The sequence below is a fragment of the Oncorhynchus masou genome, chromosome 32 (assembly GCF_036934945.1).
Source record: "Oncorhynchus masou masou isolate Uvic2021 chromosome 32, UVic_Omas_1.1, whole genome shotgun sequence".
In the NCBI taxonomy this organism is placed as follows: domain Eukaryota; kingdom Metazoa; phylum Chordata; class Actinopteri; order Salmoniformes; family Salmonidae; genus Oncorhynchus; species Oncorhynchus masou.
Window position 1 is genome coordinate 57,302,538 of NC_088243.1, and position 15,000 is coordinate 57,317,537.

The 15,000-nt window shown below is 54.4% G+C and overlaps 1 protein-coding gene across 1 annotated transcript in view; it reads right to left on the bottom strand.

Moving 5' to 3' along the window:
• The window catches only part of LOC135526283 (testican-1-like), a 284,606-nt gene that overhangs the window by 114,966 nt on the left and 154,640 nt on the right, over positions 1–15,000 (bottom strand). Inside the window, exon 3 of the mRNA XM_064954530.1 lies at positions 2,948–2,993. Coding sequence (XP_064810602.1) covers positions 2,948–2,993 — 46 coding nt within the window. The remainder of the gene's footprint in view (positions 1–2,947; positions 2,994–15,000) is intronic.

Genomic DNA, 15,000 nt, shown 5'->3' on the forward strand with positions numbered 1-15,000 from the left:
CCTGGCCTACATCATTGGAATGGGGCACATGTTGACCCCCCAAGGGGTTCCCATTATCCCAAATGGAATGAGCTTGGCTAAGGAGAGTAGTGTTGTGCCCTAGAGTCTAAAACAGGCCATCTCTGTAGAGCAGGAGAGTCCTATAGCAGGGCCAGAGAGAGGCTGCAGTAACATCAACCCTGACCCAAGCTTGAACCCCATAGGATAGAGTGCAATGCTCTCTCGTCATCCACTTCTCTCTTTCGTGGCATGTACTCTGAGCTCTCTGGGACACATTCAGCAATACCAAAGTGACTATCAGTCAGTCTTTGGGAGAGACGTTAGGGCGTGAACTCAGATCTAAGCTCTAGACAAACACAACACGCATCGTCTATTGTCTGAAGCAGACCAGTCAGAGGAGTAAATAACAGAAGGAATAAAACTCTGTCTGAGCTCAAATAACAAACAGCACCAGTCCCACTGGGAGGACAAAAAAACATTTCTCTTAGCTCTTACAGTTGAAGTTGGAAGTTTACATACACTTAGGTTGGAGTCATTAAAACTAGTTTTTCAACCACTCCACACATTTCTTGTTAACAAACTATAGTTTTGGCAAGTCGGTTAGGACATCTACTTTCTGCATGACACAAGTAATTTTTCCAACAATTGTTTACAGACAAGATTATTTCACTGTGTCACAATTCCAGTGGGTCAGAAGTTTACACACACTAAGATAACTGTGCCTTTAAACAGCTTGGAAAATTCCAGAAAATGATGTCATGGCTTTAGAAGCTTCTGATAGGCTAATTGACATAATTTGAGTCAATTGGAGGTGTACCTGTGGATGTATTTCAAGGCCTACCTTCAAACTCACTGCCTCTTTGCTTGACATCATGGGAATATCAAAAGAAACCAGCCAAGACCTCAGAAAAAAATTGTAGACCTCCACAAGTCTGGTTTATCCTTGGGAGCAATTTCCAAAACGCCTGAAGGTACCACGTTCATCTGTACAAACAATAGTAAGCAAGTATAAACACCATGGGACCACGCAGCCGTCACACCACTCAGGAAGGAGACGTGTTCTTTGTCCTAGAGATGAATGTACTTTGGTGTGAAAAGTGCAAATCAATCCCAGAACAACAGCAAAGGAGCTTGTGAAGATGCTGGAGGAAACAGGTACAAAAGTATCTTTATCCAGAGTAAAACAAGTCCAATATCGACATAACCTGAAAGGCCGCTCAGCAAGGAAGAAGCCACTGCTCCAAAACCGCCATAAAAAAGGCCGGCATACGGTTTGCAACTGCACATGGTGACAAAGATCGTACTTTTTGGACAAATGTCCTCTGGTGTGATGAAACAAAAAAGGAACTGTTTGGCCATAATGACCATCGTTATGTTTGGAGGAAAAAGGGGGAGGCTTGCAAGCCGAAAAACACCATCCAACCAAAAAGCACGGGGGTGGCAGCATCATATTGTGGGGGTGCTTTGCTGCAGGAGGGACTGGTGCACTTCACAAAATAGATGGCATCATGAGTGAGTAAATTATGTGGATATATTGAAGCAACATCTCAAAACATCAATCAGGAAGTTAAAGCTTGGTCGCAAATGGGTCTTCCAAATGAACATTGACCCCAAGCATACTTCCAAAGTTGTGGCAAAATGGCTTAAGGACAAAGTCAGGCTATTGGAGTGGCCATCACAAAGCCCTGACGTCAATCCCATAGAACATTTGTGAGCAGAACTAAAAAAGCGTGTGCGAGCAAGGAGGCCTACAAACCTGACTCAGTTGCACCAGGTCTGTCAGGAGGAATGGGCCAAAATTCACCCAACTTATTGTGGGAAGCTTATGGAAGGCTACCCGAAACATTTGAGCCAAGTTTTAAAATACTAAAGGCAATGCTACCAAATACTAATTGAGTGTATGTAAACTTCTGACCCACTGGGAATGTGATGAAAGAAATAAAAGCTGAACTAAATCATTCTCGCTACTATTATTCTGACATTTCACATTCTTAAAATAAAGTGGTGATCCTAACTGACCTAAGACAGGGAATTTTACTAGGATTAAATGTCATGAATTGTGAAAAACGGAGTTTAAATGCCCTTGGCTAAGGTGTATGTAAACTTCCGACTTCAACCGTAAATATCATCTCTCCCTCTCTCCCTCTCTCCTTCGCGCTTTCTTTTTCCTGTCATCCCAGAGGGGAGTGATCCTATCAGTCTTATCATGTCTGCTGATCCTCCACTAGACTGTTGTGACAGTGGATCAGTGAGGCCAAGGCTTAGGATCAGAATCAGGCTTAACTAATGACTACAAATCTACCACTACTACTAACACACTTATACACCCAGACATGAATGGTCTGTAAGAGATGGCTAATGACCCATTTCAACTGCCACCTCTCTCCATAATACGTAGAATCACTAGATCTTCCTCATTCTCTCTGCCATCTCTCTCTTAGTGGCTCTCCAGCTTTTCATAAAGAAAAAGTAGCTTCCCTCAACTCTGGCTCCATAGCAAATGATTTATCTGAAGCCATTAACGTTTCGTCAGGCAAGCTGCCTTCGTCAGGCTGGCTCCCCCCCCCCCCCCACCCCTGTTCCTCCCTCGCCGTCTCTGTATTGATCTGTTGGGCCTCCCGCAGGAACGCTGATCAATTGAGTAAAATAAAGATTCCACTGTGTGATTGGAGCTTTTTTTATCCCCTTAATCTACCAGAAGAGATAGAGGGTGGTAGCCTACTGGAACCGTGTGTGTGTGTGTGTGTGTCATTAATGAAGTGTGTTTAGAGCGACCATCCTTCCCTATAGCAACCCCCACACCGATCCATCATCGGGTTATTCTCAGAGGACGCACTGGTAATGAGGAGCACACACACATACGGACACACACACACACACACAAACTTGTATGCCCCCCCCCCCCACCCACACACGCACACACACACGTCATTGTCTCCGGCCTTACCTTGGTTGATTGGCTTGGCAGGACCATAGCTTTTGAAGTAGTCATCCTGGGGGGAAAACACACAAGGTAAAGGGTCATGTATTCATCAAACACACACACACACACACACACACACACACACACACACACACACACACACAACTTGACAAAAAAACAGAAAAGAAGACATCTAAGGTCACACAGTCTGGAACAAATCTATTAATCCAGCTTGTTCAACAGAGTTTGATATTCCAAACACTAGTCATCCGAACTGCAGAAAACAGCTCTATTTTCCCCAGTCAATCCGTGGTCGCGACGCCCGACCCACCATCAAAGTCAGACAGTCAGTAGAGAAACAGGCTCAAAGAGCGATACTGACGGGAGCCCGATCCGCTCTCCTGATTATCTCTCTGTCACAGGCGACAGATCAGTCGGATTGAAAATATTGAAAATATTACTGGGATATGAGTCCCAGATTAAACCCTTCACTACCGGATCGCCTCTTCAAAACCAACAGCCCGATTCAACCCGCGGCAACGCTAATTATATCTGCACAAGCACAAATGTTAGAAGTTTAATACTCATTAGATGAGGGCTTATTGTTCAGAACATCCACTTTTTATTTGTTCATCTCGGATTTCTATTTTGGGGCGAGGACACAGTGATATGTAATTACCTTAAAATGGCTGCATAATGAAAGAGCAACATGTTGGTGAAATTAGCTATTAGTCTGAATTGAATTAGTACGTATCGGTGAAGTGTTTTCCACTGTGTAATTGGGAGTTAGACAAACAGATGCAGCATGGAGAGAGGGAGACAGAGAGGGAGAGAGAGGGAGATAGGGAGAGAGGGAGACAGAGAGGGAGAGAGACAGAGAGGGAGAGAGGGAGAGAGAGAGGGAGAGAGAGAGGGAGACAGAGAGGGAGAGAGGGAGACAGAGAGGGAGACAGAGAGGGAGACAGAGAGGGAGACAGAGAGGGAGACGGAGAGGGAGACGGAGAGGGAGAGAGAGGGAGACAGAGAGGGAGAGAGAGGGAGACAGAGGGGGAGACAGAGAGGGAGACGGAGAGGGAGACGGAGAGGGAGACGGAGAGGGAGACGGAGAGGGAGACAGAGAGGGGGACAGAGAGGGAGACAGAGAGGGAGAGAGGGAGACAGAGAGGGAGAGAGGGAGACAGAGAGGGAGAGAGAGAGGGAGAGAGAGAGGGAGACAGAGAGGGAGAGAGAGGGAGACAGAGAGGGAGAGAGAGGGAGACAGAGAGGGAGACAGAGAGACAGAGAGGGAGAGAGGGAGACAGAGAGGGAGAGAGAGGGAGACAGAGAGGGAGAGAGAGGGAGACAGAGAGGGAGAGAGGGAGAGAGGGAGACAGAGAGGGAGAGGGAGACAGAGAAGGAGACAGAGAGACAGAGAGGGAGACAGAGATGGAGAGAGGGAGACAGAGAGGGAGACAGAGAGGGAGAGAGGGAGACAGAGAGGGAGAGAGGGAGACAGAGAGGGAGAGAGGGAGAGAGAGAGGGAGACAGAGAGGGAGATAGGGAGACAGATAGTGAGAGAGAGGGAGACAGAGAGGGAGAGAGAGGGAGACAGAGAGGGAGAGAGAGAGGGAGAGAGGGAGACAGAGAGACAGAGAGAGAGGGAGACAGAGGGAGAGGGAGACAGAGAGGGAGAGAGGGAGACAGAGAGGGAGAGAGAGGGAGACAGAGAGGGAGACAGAGAGGGAGAGAGGCAGACAGAGAGGGAGAGAGGGAGAGAGAGGGAGACAGAGAGGGAGAGAGGGAGACAGAGAGGGAGAGAGAGAGGGAGACAGAGAGGGAGAGAGGGAGACGGAGAGGAAGACAGAGAGGGAGACAGAGAGGAAGACAGAGAGGGAGACAGAGAGGGAGAGAGGGAGACAGAGAGGGAGACAGAGAGGGAGAGAGGGAGACAGAGAGGGAGACAGAGAGGGAGAGAGGGAGACAGAGGGAGACAGAGAGGGAGACAGAGAGGGAGACAGAGAGGGAGACAGAGAGGGAGACAGAGAGGGAGACAGAGAGGGAGACAGGGAGGGAGAGAGAGGGAGACAGAGAGGGAGAGAGGGAGACAGAGAGGGAGAGAGGGAGATAGAGAGGGAGAGAGGGAGACGGAGAGGGAGAGAGGGAGACGGAGAGGGAGAGAGGGAGACGGAGAGGGAGAGAGGGAGAGAGAGGGAGACAGAGAGGGAGAGAGGGAGACAGAGAGGGAGAGAGGGAGACAGAGAGGGAGAGAGGGAGACAGAGAGGGAGACAGAGAGGGAGAGAGGGAGACAGAGAGAGAGGGGGAGGGAGAGAGAGAGAGGGAGAGAGAGAGGGAGAGGGAGAGAGAGAGGGAGACAGAGAGGGAGAGAGGGAGACAGAGAGGGAGAGAGGGAGAGAGAGAGGGAGACAGAGAGGGAGAGAGGGAGACAGAGAGGGAGAGAGAGGGAGACAGAGAGGGAGAGAGAGGGAGACAGAGAGGGAGAGAGGGAGACAGAAAGGGAGAGAGAGAGGGATAGAGAGGGAGACAGAGAGGGAGAGAGGGAGACAGAGAGGGAGAGAGAGAGGGAGACAGAGAGGGAGAGAGAGGGAGAGCGAGGGAGAGCGAGGGAGACAGAGAGGGAGAGAGGGGAGAGAGGGAGACAGAGAGGGAGAGAGGGAGAGAGAGGGGGAGAGAGGGAGAGAGGGAGACAGAGGGAGACAGAGGGGGAGAGAGGGAGAGAGGGAGACAGAGAGGGAGAGAGAGGGAGACAGAGAGGGAGACAGAGAGGGAGACAGAGAGGGAGACAGAGAGGGAGAGAGAGGGAGACAGAGAGAGAGAGGGAGACAGAGAGGGAGACAGAGAGAGAGAGGGAGACAGAGAGGGAGAGAGAGGGAGAGCGAGGGAGACAGAGAGGGAGAGAGGGAGACAGAGAGGGAGAGAGAGGGAGACAGAGAGGGAGAGAGAGGGAGACAGAGAGGGAGAGAGAGGGAGACAGAGGGGGAGAGAGGGAGACAGAGAGGGAGACAGAGAGAGAGAGAGGGAGACAGAGGGAGAGAGGGAGGCAGAGAGGGAGAGAGAGAGAGACAGAGAGGGAGAGAGGGAGAGGGAAGAGAGGGAGACAGAGAGGGAGAGAGAGAGAAACAAAGAGGGGAGAAACAGAAACAGGGAGAGGGGAGACAGAAAGGGAGAGAGAGAGAAACAGAGAGGGAGAGAGAGGGAGACAGAGAGGGAGACAGAGAGGGAGACAGAGAGGGAGAGAGAGGGAGACAGAGAGGGAGACAGAGAGGGAGACAGAGACAGAGAGGGAGACAGAGAGGGAGAGAGGGAGACAGAGAGGGAGAGAGGGAGAGAGAGAGGGAGACAGAGAGGGAGAGATGGAGACAGAGGGGGAGAGAGAGGGAGACAGAGAGAGAGACAGAGAGGGAGACAGAGAGGGAGAGGGAGAGGGAGAGAGGGAGACAGAGAGGGAGACAGAGAGGGAGACAGAGAGGGAGACAGAGAGGGAGACAGAGAGGGAGACAGAGAGGGAGAGAGGGAGAGTGGGAGAGAGAGAGGGAGACAGAGGGAGAGAGAGAGGGAGACAGAGAGGGAGAGAGGGAGACAGAGAGGGAGAGAGAGGGAGACAGAGAGGGAGAGAGGGAGACAGAGAGGGAGAGAGGGAGACAGAGAAGGAGAGAGGGAGACAGAGAGGGAGAGAGAGAGGGAGAGAGAGAGGGAGAGAGAGAGGGAGACAGAGAGGGAGACAGAGAGGGAGACAGAGAGGGAGAGAGAGGGAGACAGAGGGAGAGAGGGAGACAGAGAGGGAGAGAGAGGGAGACAGAGGGGGAGAGAGGGAGACAGAGAGGGAGACAGAGAGAGAGAGAGGGAGACAGAGGGAGAGAGGGAGACAGAGAGGGAGAGAGAGGGAAACAGAGGGAGAGAGGGAGGCAGAGAGGGAGAGAGAGAGAGACAGAGAGGGAGAGAGGGAGAGGGAAAGAGAGGGAGACAGAGAGGGAGAGAGAGAAACAAAGAGGGGAGAAACAGAAACAGGGAGAGGGGAGACAGAAAGGGAGAGAGAGAGAAACAGAGAGGGAGAGAGAGGGAGACAGAGAGGGAGACAGAGAGGGAGACAGAGACAGAGAGGGAGACAGAGAGGGAGAGAGGGAGACAGAGAGGGAGAGAGGGAGAGAGAGAGGGAGACAGAGAGGGAGAGATGGAGACAGAGGGGGAGAGAGAGGGAGACAGAGAGAGAGACAGAGAGGGAGACAGAGAGGGAGACAGAGAGGGAGACGGAGAGGGAGAGGGAGAGGGAGAGAGGGAGACAGAGAGGGAGACAGAGAGGGAGACAGAGAGGGAGACAGAGAGGGAGACAGAGAGGGAGACAGAGAGGGAGAGAGGGAGAGTGGGAGAGAGAGAGGGAGACAGAGGGGAGAGAGAGGGAGACAGAGAGGGAGAGAGGGAGACAGAGAGGGAGAGAGAGGGAGACAGAGGGAGAGAGAGGGAGACAGAGAGGGAGAGAGGGAGACAGAGAAGGAGAGAGGGAGACAGAGAGGGGAGAGAGAGAGGGGAGAGAGAGGGAGACAGAGAGGGAGACAGAGGGAGACAGAGAGGGAGAGAGAGGGAGACAGAGAGGGAGACAGAGAGGGAGACAGAGAGGGAGACAGAGAGGGAGAGAGAGGGAGACAGAGAGGGAGAGAGAGAGGGGAGAGAGGTGAGACAGAGAGGGAGAGAGGGAGACAGAGAGGGAGAGAGGGAGACAGAGAGGGAGAGAGGGAGACAGAGAGGGAGGGAGACAGAGAGGGGGACAGAGAGGGAGAGAGAGGGAGAGCGAGGGAGAGAGAGGGAGAGCGAGGGAGACAGAGAGGGAGAGAGGGAGAGAGAGGGAGAGAGAGGGAGAGAGAGGGAGACAGAGAGGGAGAGAGAGATAGGGAGACAGAGAGGGAGAGAGAGGGAGAGAGAGGGAGACAGAGAGGGAGAGAGAGGGAGAGAGAGAGGGAGACGGAGAGGGAGACGGAGAGGGAGAGAGAGGGAGACAGAGAGGGAGAGAGAGGGAGACAGAGGGGGAGACAGAGAGGGAGACGGAGAGGGAGACGGAGAGGGAGACGGAGAGGGAGACGGAGAGGGAGACAGAGAGGGGGACAGAGAGGGAGACAGAGAGGGAGAGAGGGAGACAGAGAGGGAGAGAGGGAGACAGAGAGGGAGAGAGGGAGAGAGAGAGGGAGAGAGAGAGGGAGACAGAGAGGGAGAGAGGGAGACAGAGAGGGAGAGAGAGGGAGACAGAGAGGAGACAGAGAGACAGAGAGGGAGAGGGAGACAGAGAGGGAGAGAGAGGGAGACAGAGAGGGAGAGAGAGGGAGACAGAGAGGGAGAGAGAGGGAGACAGAGAGGGAGAGAGAGGGAGACAGAGAGGGAGAGAGGGAGAGAGGGAGACAGAGAGGGAGAGGGAGACAGAGAAGGAGACAGAGAGACAGAGAGGGAGACAGAGATGGAGAGAGGGAGACAGAGAGGGAGACAGAGAGGGAGAGAGGGAGACAGAGAGGGAGAGAGGGAGACAGAGAGGGAGAGAGGGAGAGAGAGGGAGACAGAGAGGGAGATAGGGAGACAGATAGGGAGAGAGAGGGAGACAGAGAGGGAGAGAGAGGGAGACAGAGAGGGAGAGAGAGAGGGAGAGAGGGAGACAGAGAGACAGAGAGAGAGGGAGACAGAGGGAGAGGGAGACAGAGAGGGAGAGAGGGAGACAGAGAGGGAGAGAGAGGGAGACAGAGAGGGAGACAGAGAGGGAGAGAGGCAGACAGAGAGGGAGAGAGGGAGAGAGAGGGAGACAGAGAGGGAGAGAGGGAGACAGAGAGGGAGAGAGAGGGAGACAGAGAGGGAGAGAGGGAGACGGAGAGGAAGACAGAGAGGGAGACAGAGAGGAAGACAGAGAGGGAGACAGAGAGGGAGAGAGGGAGACAGAGAGGGAGACAGAGAGGGAGAGAGGGAGACAGAGAGGGAGACAGAGAGGGAGAGAGGGAGACAGAGAGGGGGACAGGGAGACAGAGAGGGAGACAGAGAGGGAGACAGAGAGGGAGAGAGGGAGTCAGAGAGGGAGAGAGGGAGACAGAGAGGGAGTGAGGAGAGAGAGAGGGAGACAGAGAGGGAGAGGGAGACAGAGAGAGGGAGAGAGAGGGAGACAGAGAGGGAGACAGAGAGGGAGAGAGAGAGGGAGAGAGAGGGAGACGGGGAGAGAGAGGGAGAGAGGGAGAGAGAGAGGGAGACAGAGATGGAGAGAGGGAGACAGAGAGGGAGACAGAGAGGGAGACAGGGAGGGAGAGAGAGGGAGACAGAGAGGGAGACAGAGAGGGAGAGAGGGAGACAGAGGGAGACAGAGAGGGAGACAGAGAGGGAGACAGAGAGGGAGACAGAGAGGGAGACAGAGAGGGAGACAGAGAGGGAGACAGGGAGGGAGAGAGAGGGAGACAGAGAGGGAGAGAGGGAGACAGAGAGGGAGAGAGGGAGATAGAGAGGGAGAGAGGGAGACGGAGAGGGAGAGAGGGAGACGGAGAGGGAGAGAGGGAGACGGAGAGGGAGAGAGGGAGAGAGAGGGAGACAGAGAGGGAGAGAGGGAGACAGAGAGGGAGAGAGGGAGACAGAGAGGGAGAGAGAGGGAGACAGAGAGGGAGACAGAGAGGGAGAGAGGGAGACAGAGAGAGAGGGGAGGGAGGAGAGAGGGAGAGGAGGGAGAGGGAGAGAGAGAGAGGGAGACAGAGAGGGGAGAGGGAGACAGAGAGGAGAGAGGGAGAGAGAGAGAGGGAGACAGAGAGGGGAGAGAGGGAGACAGAGAGGGAGGAGAGGGAGACAGAGAGGGAGAGAGAGGGAGACAGAGAGGGAGAGAGGGAGACAGAAAGGGAGAGAGAGAGGGATAGAGAGGGAGACAGAGAGGGAGAGAGGGAGACAGAGAGGGAGAGAGAGAGGGAGACAGAGAGGGAGAGAGAGGGAGAGCGAGAGAGAGCGAGGGAGACAGAGAGGGAGAGAGGGAGAGAGAGGGAGACAGAGAGGGAGAGAGAGGGAGAGAGAGGGAGACAGAGGGAGACAGAGGGGGAGAGAGAGGGAGACAGAGAGGGAGACAGAGAGGGAGACAGAGAGGGAGAGAGAGGGAGACAGAGAGAGAGAGAGGGAGACAGAGAGGGAGACAGAGAGAGAGACAGGGAGACAGAGAGGGAGAGAGAGGAGAGCGAGGGAGACAGAGAGGGAGAGAGGGAGACAGAGAGGGAGAGAGAGGGAGACAGAGAGGGAGAGCGAGGGAGACAGAGAGGGAGAGAGAGGGAGACAGAGAGGGAGAGAGAGGGAGACAGAGAGGGAGAGAGAGGGAGACAGAGGGGGAGAGAGGGAGACAGAGAGGGAGACAGAGAGAGAGAGAGGGAGACAGAGGGAGAGAGGGAGACAGAGAGGGAGACAGAGAGGGAGACAGAGAGGGAGACAGAGAGGGAGACAGAGAGGGAGACAGAGAGGGAGACAGGGAGGGAGAGAGAGGGAGACAGAGAGGGAGAGAGGGAGACAGAGAGGGAGAGAGGGAGATAGAGAGGGAGAGAGGGAGACGGAGAGGAGAGAGGGAGACGGAGAGGGAGAGAGGGAGACGGAGAGGGAGAGAGGGAGAGAGAGGGAGACAGAGAGGGAGAGAGGGAGACAGAGAGGGAGAGAGGGAGACAGAGAGGGAGAGAGGGAGACAGAGAGGGAGACAGAGAGGGAGAGAGGGAGACAGAGAGAGAGAGGGGGAGGGAGAGAGAGAGAGGGAGAGAGAGAGGGAGAGGGAGAGAGAGAGGGAGACAGAGAGGGAGAGAGGGAGACAGAGAGGGAGAGAGGGAGAGAGAGAGGGAGACAGAGAGGGAGAGAGGGAGACAGAGAGGGAGAGAGAGGGAGACAGAGAGGGAGAGAGAGGGAGACAGAGAGGGAGAGAGGGAGACAGAAAGGGAGAGAGAGAGGGATAGAGAGGGAGACAGAGAGGGAGAGAGGGAGACAGAGAGGGAGAGAGAGAGGGAGACAGAGAGGGAGAGAGAGGGAGAGCGAGGGAGTGCGAGGGAGACAGAGAGGGAGAGAGGGAGAGAGAGGGAGAGAGAGGGAGAGAGAGGGAGACAGAGGGAGACAGAGGGGGAGAGAGAGGGAGACAGAGAGGGAGACAGAGAGGGAGACAGAGAGGGAGACAGAGAGGGAGAGAGAGGGAGACAGAGAGAGAGAGGGAGACAGAGAGGGAGACAGAGAGAGAGAGGGAGACAGAGAGGGAGAGAGAGGGAGAGCGAGGGAGACAGAGAGGGAGAGAGGGAGACAGAGAGGGAGAGAGAGGGAGACAGAGAGGGAGAGCGAGGGAGACAGAGAGGGAGAGAGAGGGAGACAGAGAGGGAGAGAGAGGGAGACAGAGAGGGAGAGAGAGGGAGACAGATGGGGAGAGAGGGAGACAGAGAGGGAGACAGAGAGAGAGAGAGGGAGACAGAGGGAGAGAGGGAGACAGAGAGGGAGAGAGAGGGAAACAGAGGGAGAGAGGGAGGCAGAGAGGGAGACAGAGAGACAGAGAGGGAGAGAGGGAGAGGGAAAGAGAGGGAGACAGAGAGGGAGAGAGAGAGAAACAAAGAGGGGAGAAACAGAAACAGGGAGAGGGGAGACAGAAAGGGAGAGAGAGAGAAACAGAGAGGGAGAGAGAGGGAGACAGAGAGGGAGACAGAGAGGGAGAGAGAGGGAGACAGAGAGGGAGACAGAGAGGGAGACAGAGACAGAGAGGGAGACAGAGAGGGAGAGAGGGAGACAGAGAGGGAGAGAGGGAGAGAGAGAGGGAGACAGAGAGGGAGAGATGGAGACAGAGGGGGAGAGAGAGGGAGACAGAGAGAGAGACAGAGAGGGAGACAGAGAGGGAGACAGAGAGGGAGACGGAGAGGGAGAGAGGGAGATGGAGAGGGAGAGAGGGAGAGAGAGGGAGACAGAGAGGGAGACAGAGAGGGAGACAGAGAGGGAGACAGAGAGGGAGACAGAGAGGGAGAGAGGGAGAGTGGGAGAGAGAGAGGGAGACAGAGGGAGAGAGAGAGGGAGACAGAGAGGGAGAGAGGGAGACAGAGAGGGAGAGAGAGGGAGACAGAGAGGGAGAGAGGGAGACAGAGAGGGAGAGAGGGAGACAGAGAGGGAGAGAGAGAGGGAGAGAGAGAGGGAGACAGAGAGGGAGACAGAGAGGGAGACAGAGAGGGAGAGAGAGGGAGACAGAGAGGGAGACAGAGAGGGAGACAGAGAGGGAGACAGAGAGGGAGAGAGAGGGAGACAGAGAGGGAGAGAGAGAGGGAGAGAGAGGGAGAGAGAGGTGAGACAGAGAGGGAGAGAGGGAGACAGAGAGGGAGAGAGGGAGACAGAGAGGGAGAGAGGGAGACAGAGAGGGAGGGAGACAGAGAGGGGGACAGAGAGGGAGAGAGAGGGAGACAGAGAGGGAGAGAGGGAGAGAGAGGGAGAGAGAGGGAGAGAGAGGGAGACAGAGAGGGAGAGAGAGATAGGGAGACAGAGAGGGAGAGAGAGGGAGAGAGAGGGAGACAGAGAGGGAGAGAGAGGGAGAGAGAGGGAGAGAGAGAGGGAGAAAGAGGAAGACAGAGAGGGAGACAGAGAGGGGAGAGAGGGAGAGGGAGGAGAGAGGGAGACAGAGAGGGAGACAGAGAGGGAGAGAGAGAGGGAGACAGAGAGGGAGAGAGAGGGAGAGCGAGGGAGAGAGAGGGAGACAGAGAGGGAGAGAGAGAGAGAGAGGGAGAGAGAGTGAGACAGAGAGGGAAAGAGAGGGAGACAGAGAGGGAGAGCGAGGGAGACAGAGAGGGAGAGAGGGAGAGAGGGAGAGAGAGGGAGACAGAGAGGGAGAGAGGGAGAGAGGGAGAGAGGGAGAGAGAGGGAGACAGAGAGGGAGACAGAGAGGGAGACAGAGAGGGAGAGAGAGGAGAGAGAGGGAGACAGAGGGAGACAGAGAGGGAGAGAGAGGGAGACAGAGAGGGAGAGAGAGAGGGAGAGAGAGGGAGAGAGAGGGAGAGAGAGAGGGAGAGAGGGAGACAGAGAGGGAGAGAGGGAGAGAGGGAGAGAGGGAGACAGAGAGGGAGAGAGAGAGGGAGAGGGAAAGAGAGGGAGACAGAGGGAGAGAGAGAGAGACAGAGGGAGAGAGAGGGAGACAGAGAGGGAGAGAGAGGGAGACAGAGAGGGAGACAGGGAGACAGAGAGGGAGAGAGAGGGAGAGCGAGGGAGACAGAGAGGGAGAGAGGGAGAGAGGGAGAGAGAGGGAGACAGAGAGGGAGAGAGGGAGAGAGAGAGAGAGAGGGAGAGAGAGGGAGACAGAGAGGGAGAGAGAGGGAGAGAGAGGGAGAGAGATGGAGAGAGAGGGAGACAGAGAGGGAGAGAGAGGGAGAGAGAGGGAGACAGAGAGGGAGAGAGAGGGAGACAGAGAGGGAGAGAGGGAGACAGAGAGAGAGAGGGAGACAGAGAGGGAGAGAGAGGGAGAGCGAGGGAGACAGAGAGGGAGAGAGGGAGACAGAGAGGGAGAGAGAGGGAGACAGAGAGGGAGAGCGAGGGAGACAGAGAGGGAGAGAGAGGGAGACAGAGAGGGAGAGAGAGGGAGACAGAGAGGGAGAGAGAGGGGGAGAGAGAGGGGGAGAGAGGGAGACAGAGAGGGGGAGAGAGGGAGACAGAGAGGGAGACAGAGAGAGACAGAGAAGGAGAGAGGGAGACAGAGTGAGAGAGAGGGAGACAGAGAGGGAGAGAGGGAGAGGGAAAGAGAGGGAGACAGAGGGAGAGAGAGAGAAACAAAGAGGGGAGAAACAGAAACATGGAGAGGGGAGACAGAAAGGGAGAGAGAGAGAAACAGAGAGGGAGAGAGAGGGAGACAGAGAGGGAGAGAGAGGGAGACAGAGAGGGAGACAGAGAGGGAGAGAGAGAGAGAGAGAGAGAGAGAGAGGGAGAGAGAGAGACAGAGAAGGAGAGAGGGAGACAGAGGGAGAGAGAGGGAGGCAGAGAGGGAGAGAGGGAGACAGAGAGGGAGAGAGGGAGGCAGAGAGGGAGAGAGAGAGACAGAGAGAAAGACAGCGACAGAGACAAAGAGAGAGAGGGACAGAGAGAGGGACAGAGAGAGACAGAGAGAGAGAGAGAGAGAGGCAGACAGAGAGAGAGAGAGACAGCAACAAAGACAAAGACAGAAAGAGAGAGACAGAGGGACAGAGAGAGAGACAGAGAAACAGAGTGAGAGAGAGAGAGAGACAGACAGAGAGAAAGAGACACCGGGATAGAGGCACAGAGAGAGAGAGGCACAGACAGAGAGAGAGAGACAGAGAGAGAGAGACCGAGAAACAGAAAGAGAGAAGGAGAGGGTGCTTTGTCGCAGTGGCCAATCCAATAAAGCCACAGGGAGATGCTACAACAGTAGTGAGAGGAATAAAGAAATGGACTAGCAGATAGATATATACTCCTACCAGGCCCTGTTTAAATCGATCATGACTCTTCAAACAGGACATCTATATGACCTGCTCAATCAAGATAGTCAGTGCATGTACATGACTTGCCCTTTCCCACTGGCCTGCCATATACAGTACATATACAGGTCAATGACCTCCTTTCTTCCACATTAGGCACGGCTTTTCGCTATTCATATTGCCTGTCAGTTATCGATCACTGCTCCGCGTCATTTGGGTCTACTGCGATCAAGGAAAGAGCTCCAAATCAATCCAGCCACCAATCACACACTGCCTGACGTTCCCAAAGAGAGGAAACCACACCGTATGAAACAGTGAGACAGAGGAGGGTTTGCAGATGTTCGGTAGCGCAAAGTACATTATTGATCTGTTTTAAGTCTTGGTTTCATGCTGCCTCTTCTGGGACACATTCAGCAATGCCAAAGTGACTATCAGTCAGTCTTTGGGAGAGACGTTAGGGCGTGTCCTCAGATCTAAGCTCTAGACAAACACAACACGCATCATCTATTGTCTGAAGCAGACCAGTCAGAGGAGTAAATAAAAGATGTAATAAAACCCTGTCTGAGCTCAAATAACAAACAGCACCAGTCCCACTGGAGGACAAAAAAAACATTTCTCTTAACTCTTAAAATATCAAATTCTTCTCTTTCGGTCTCTCTCTCCTTTGCCCT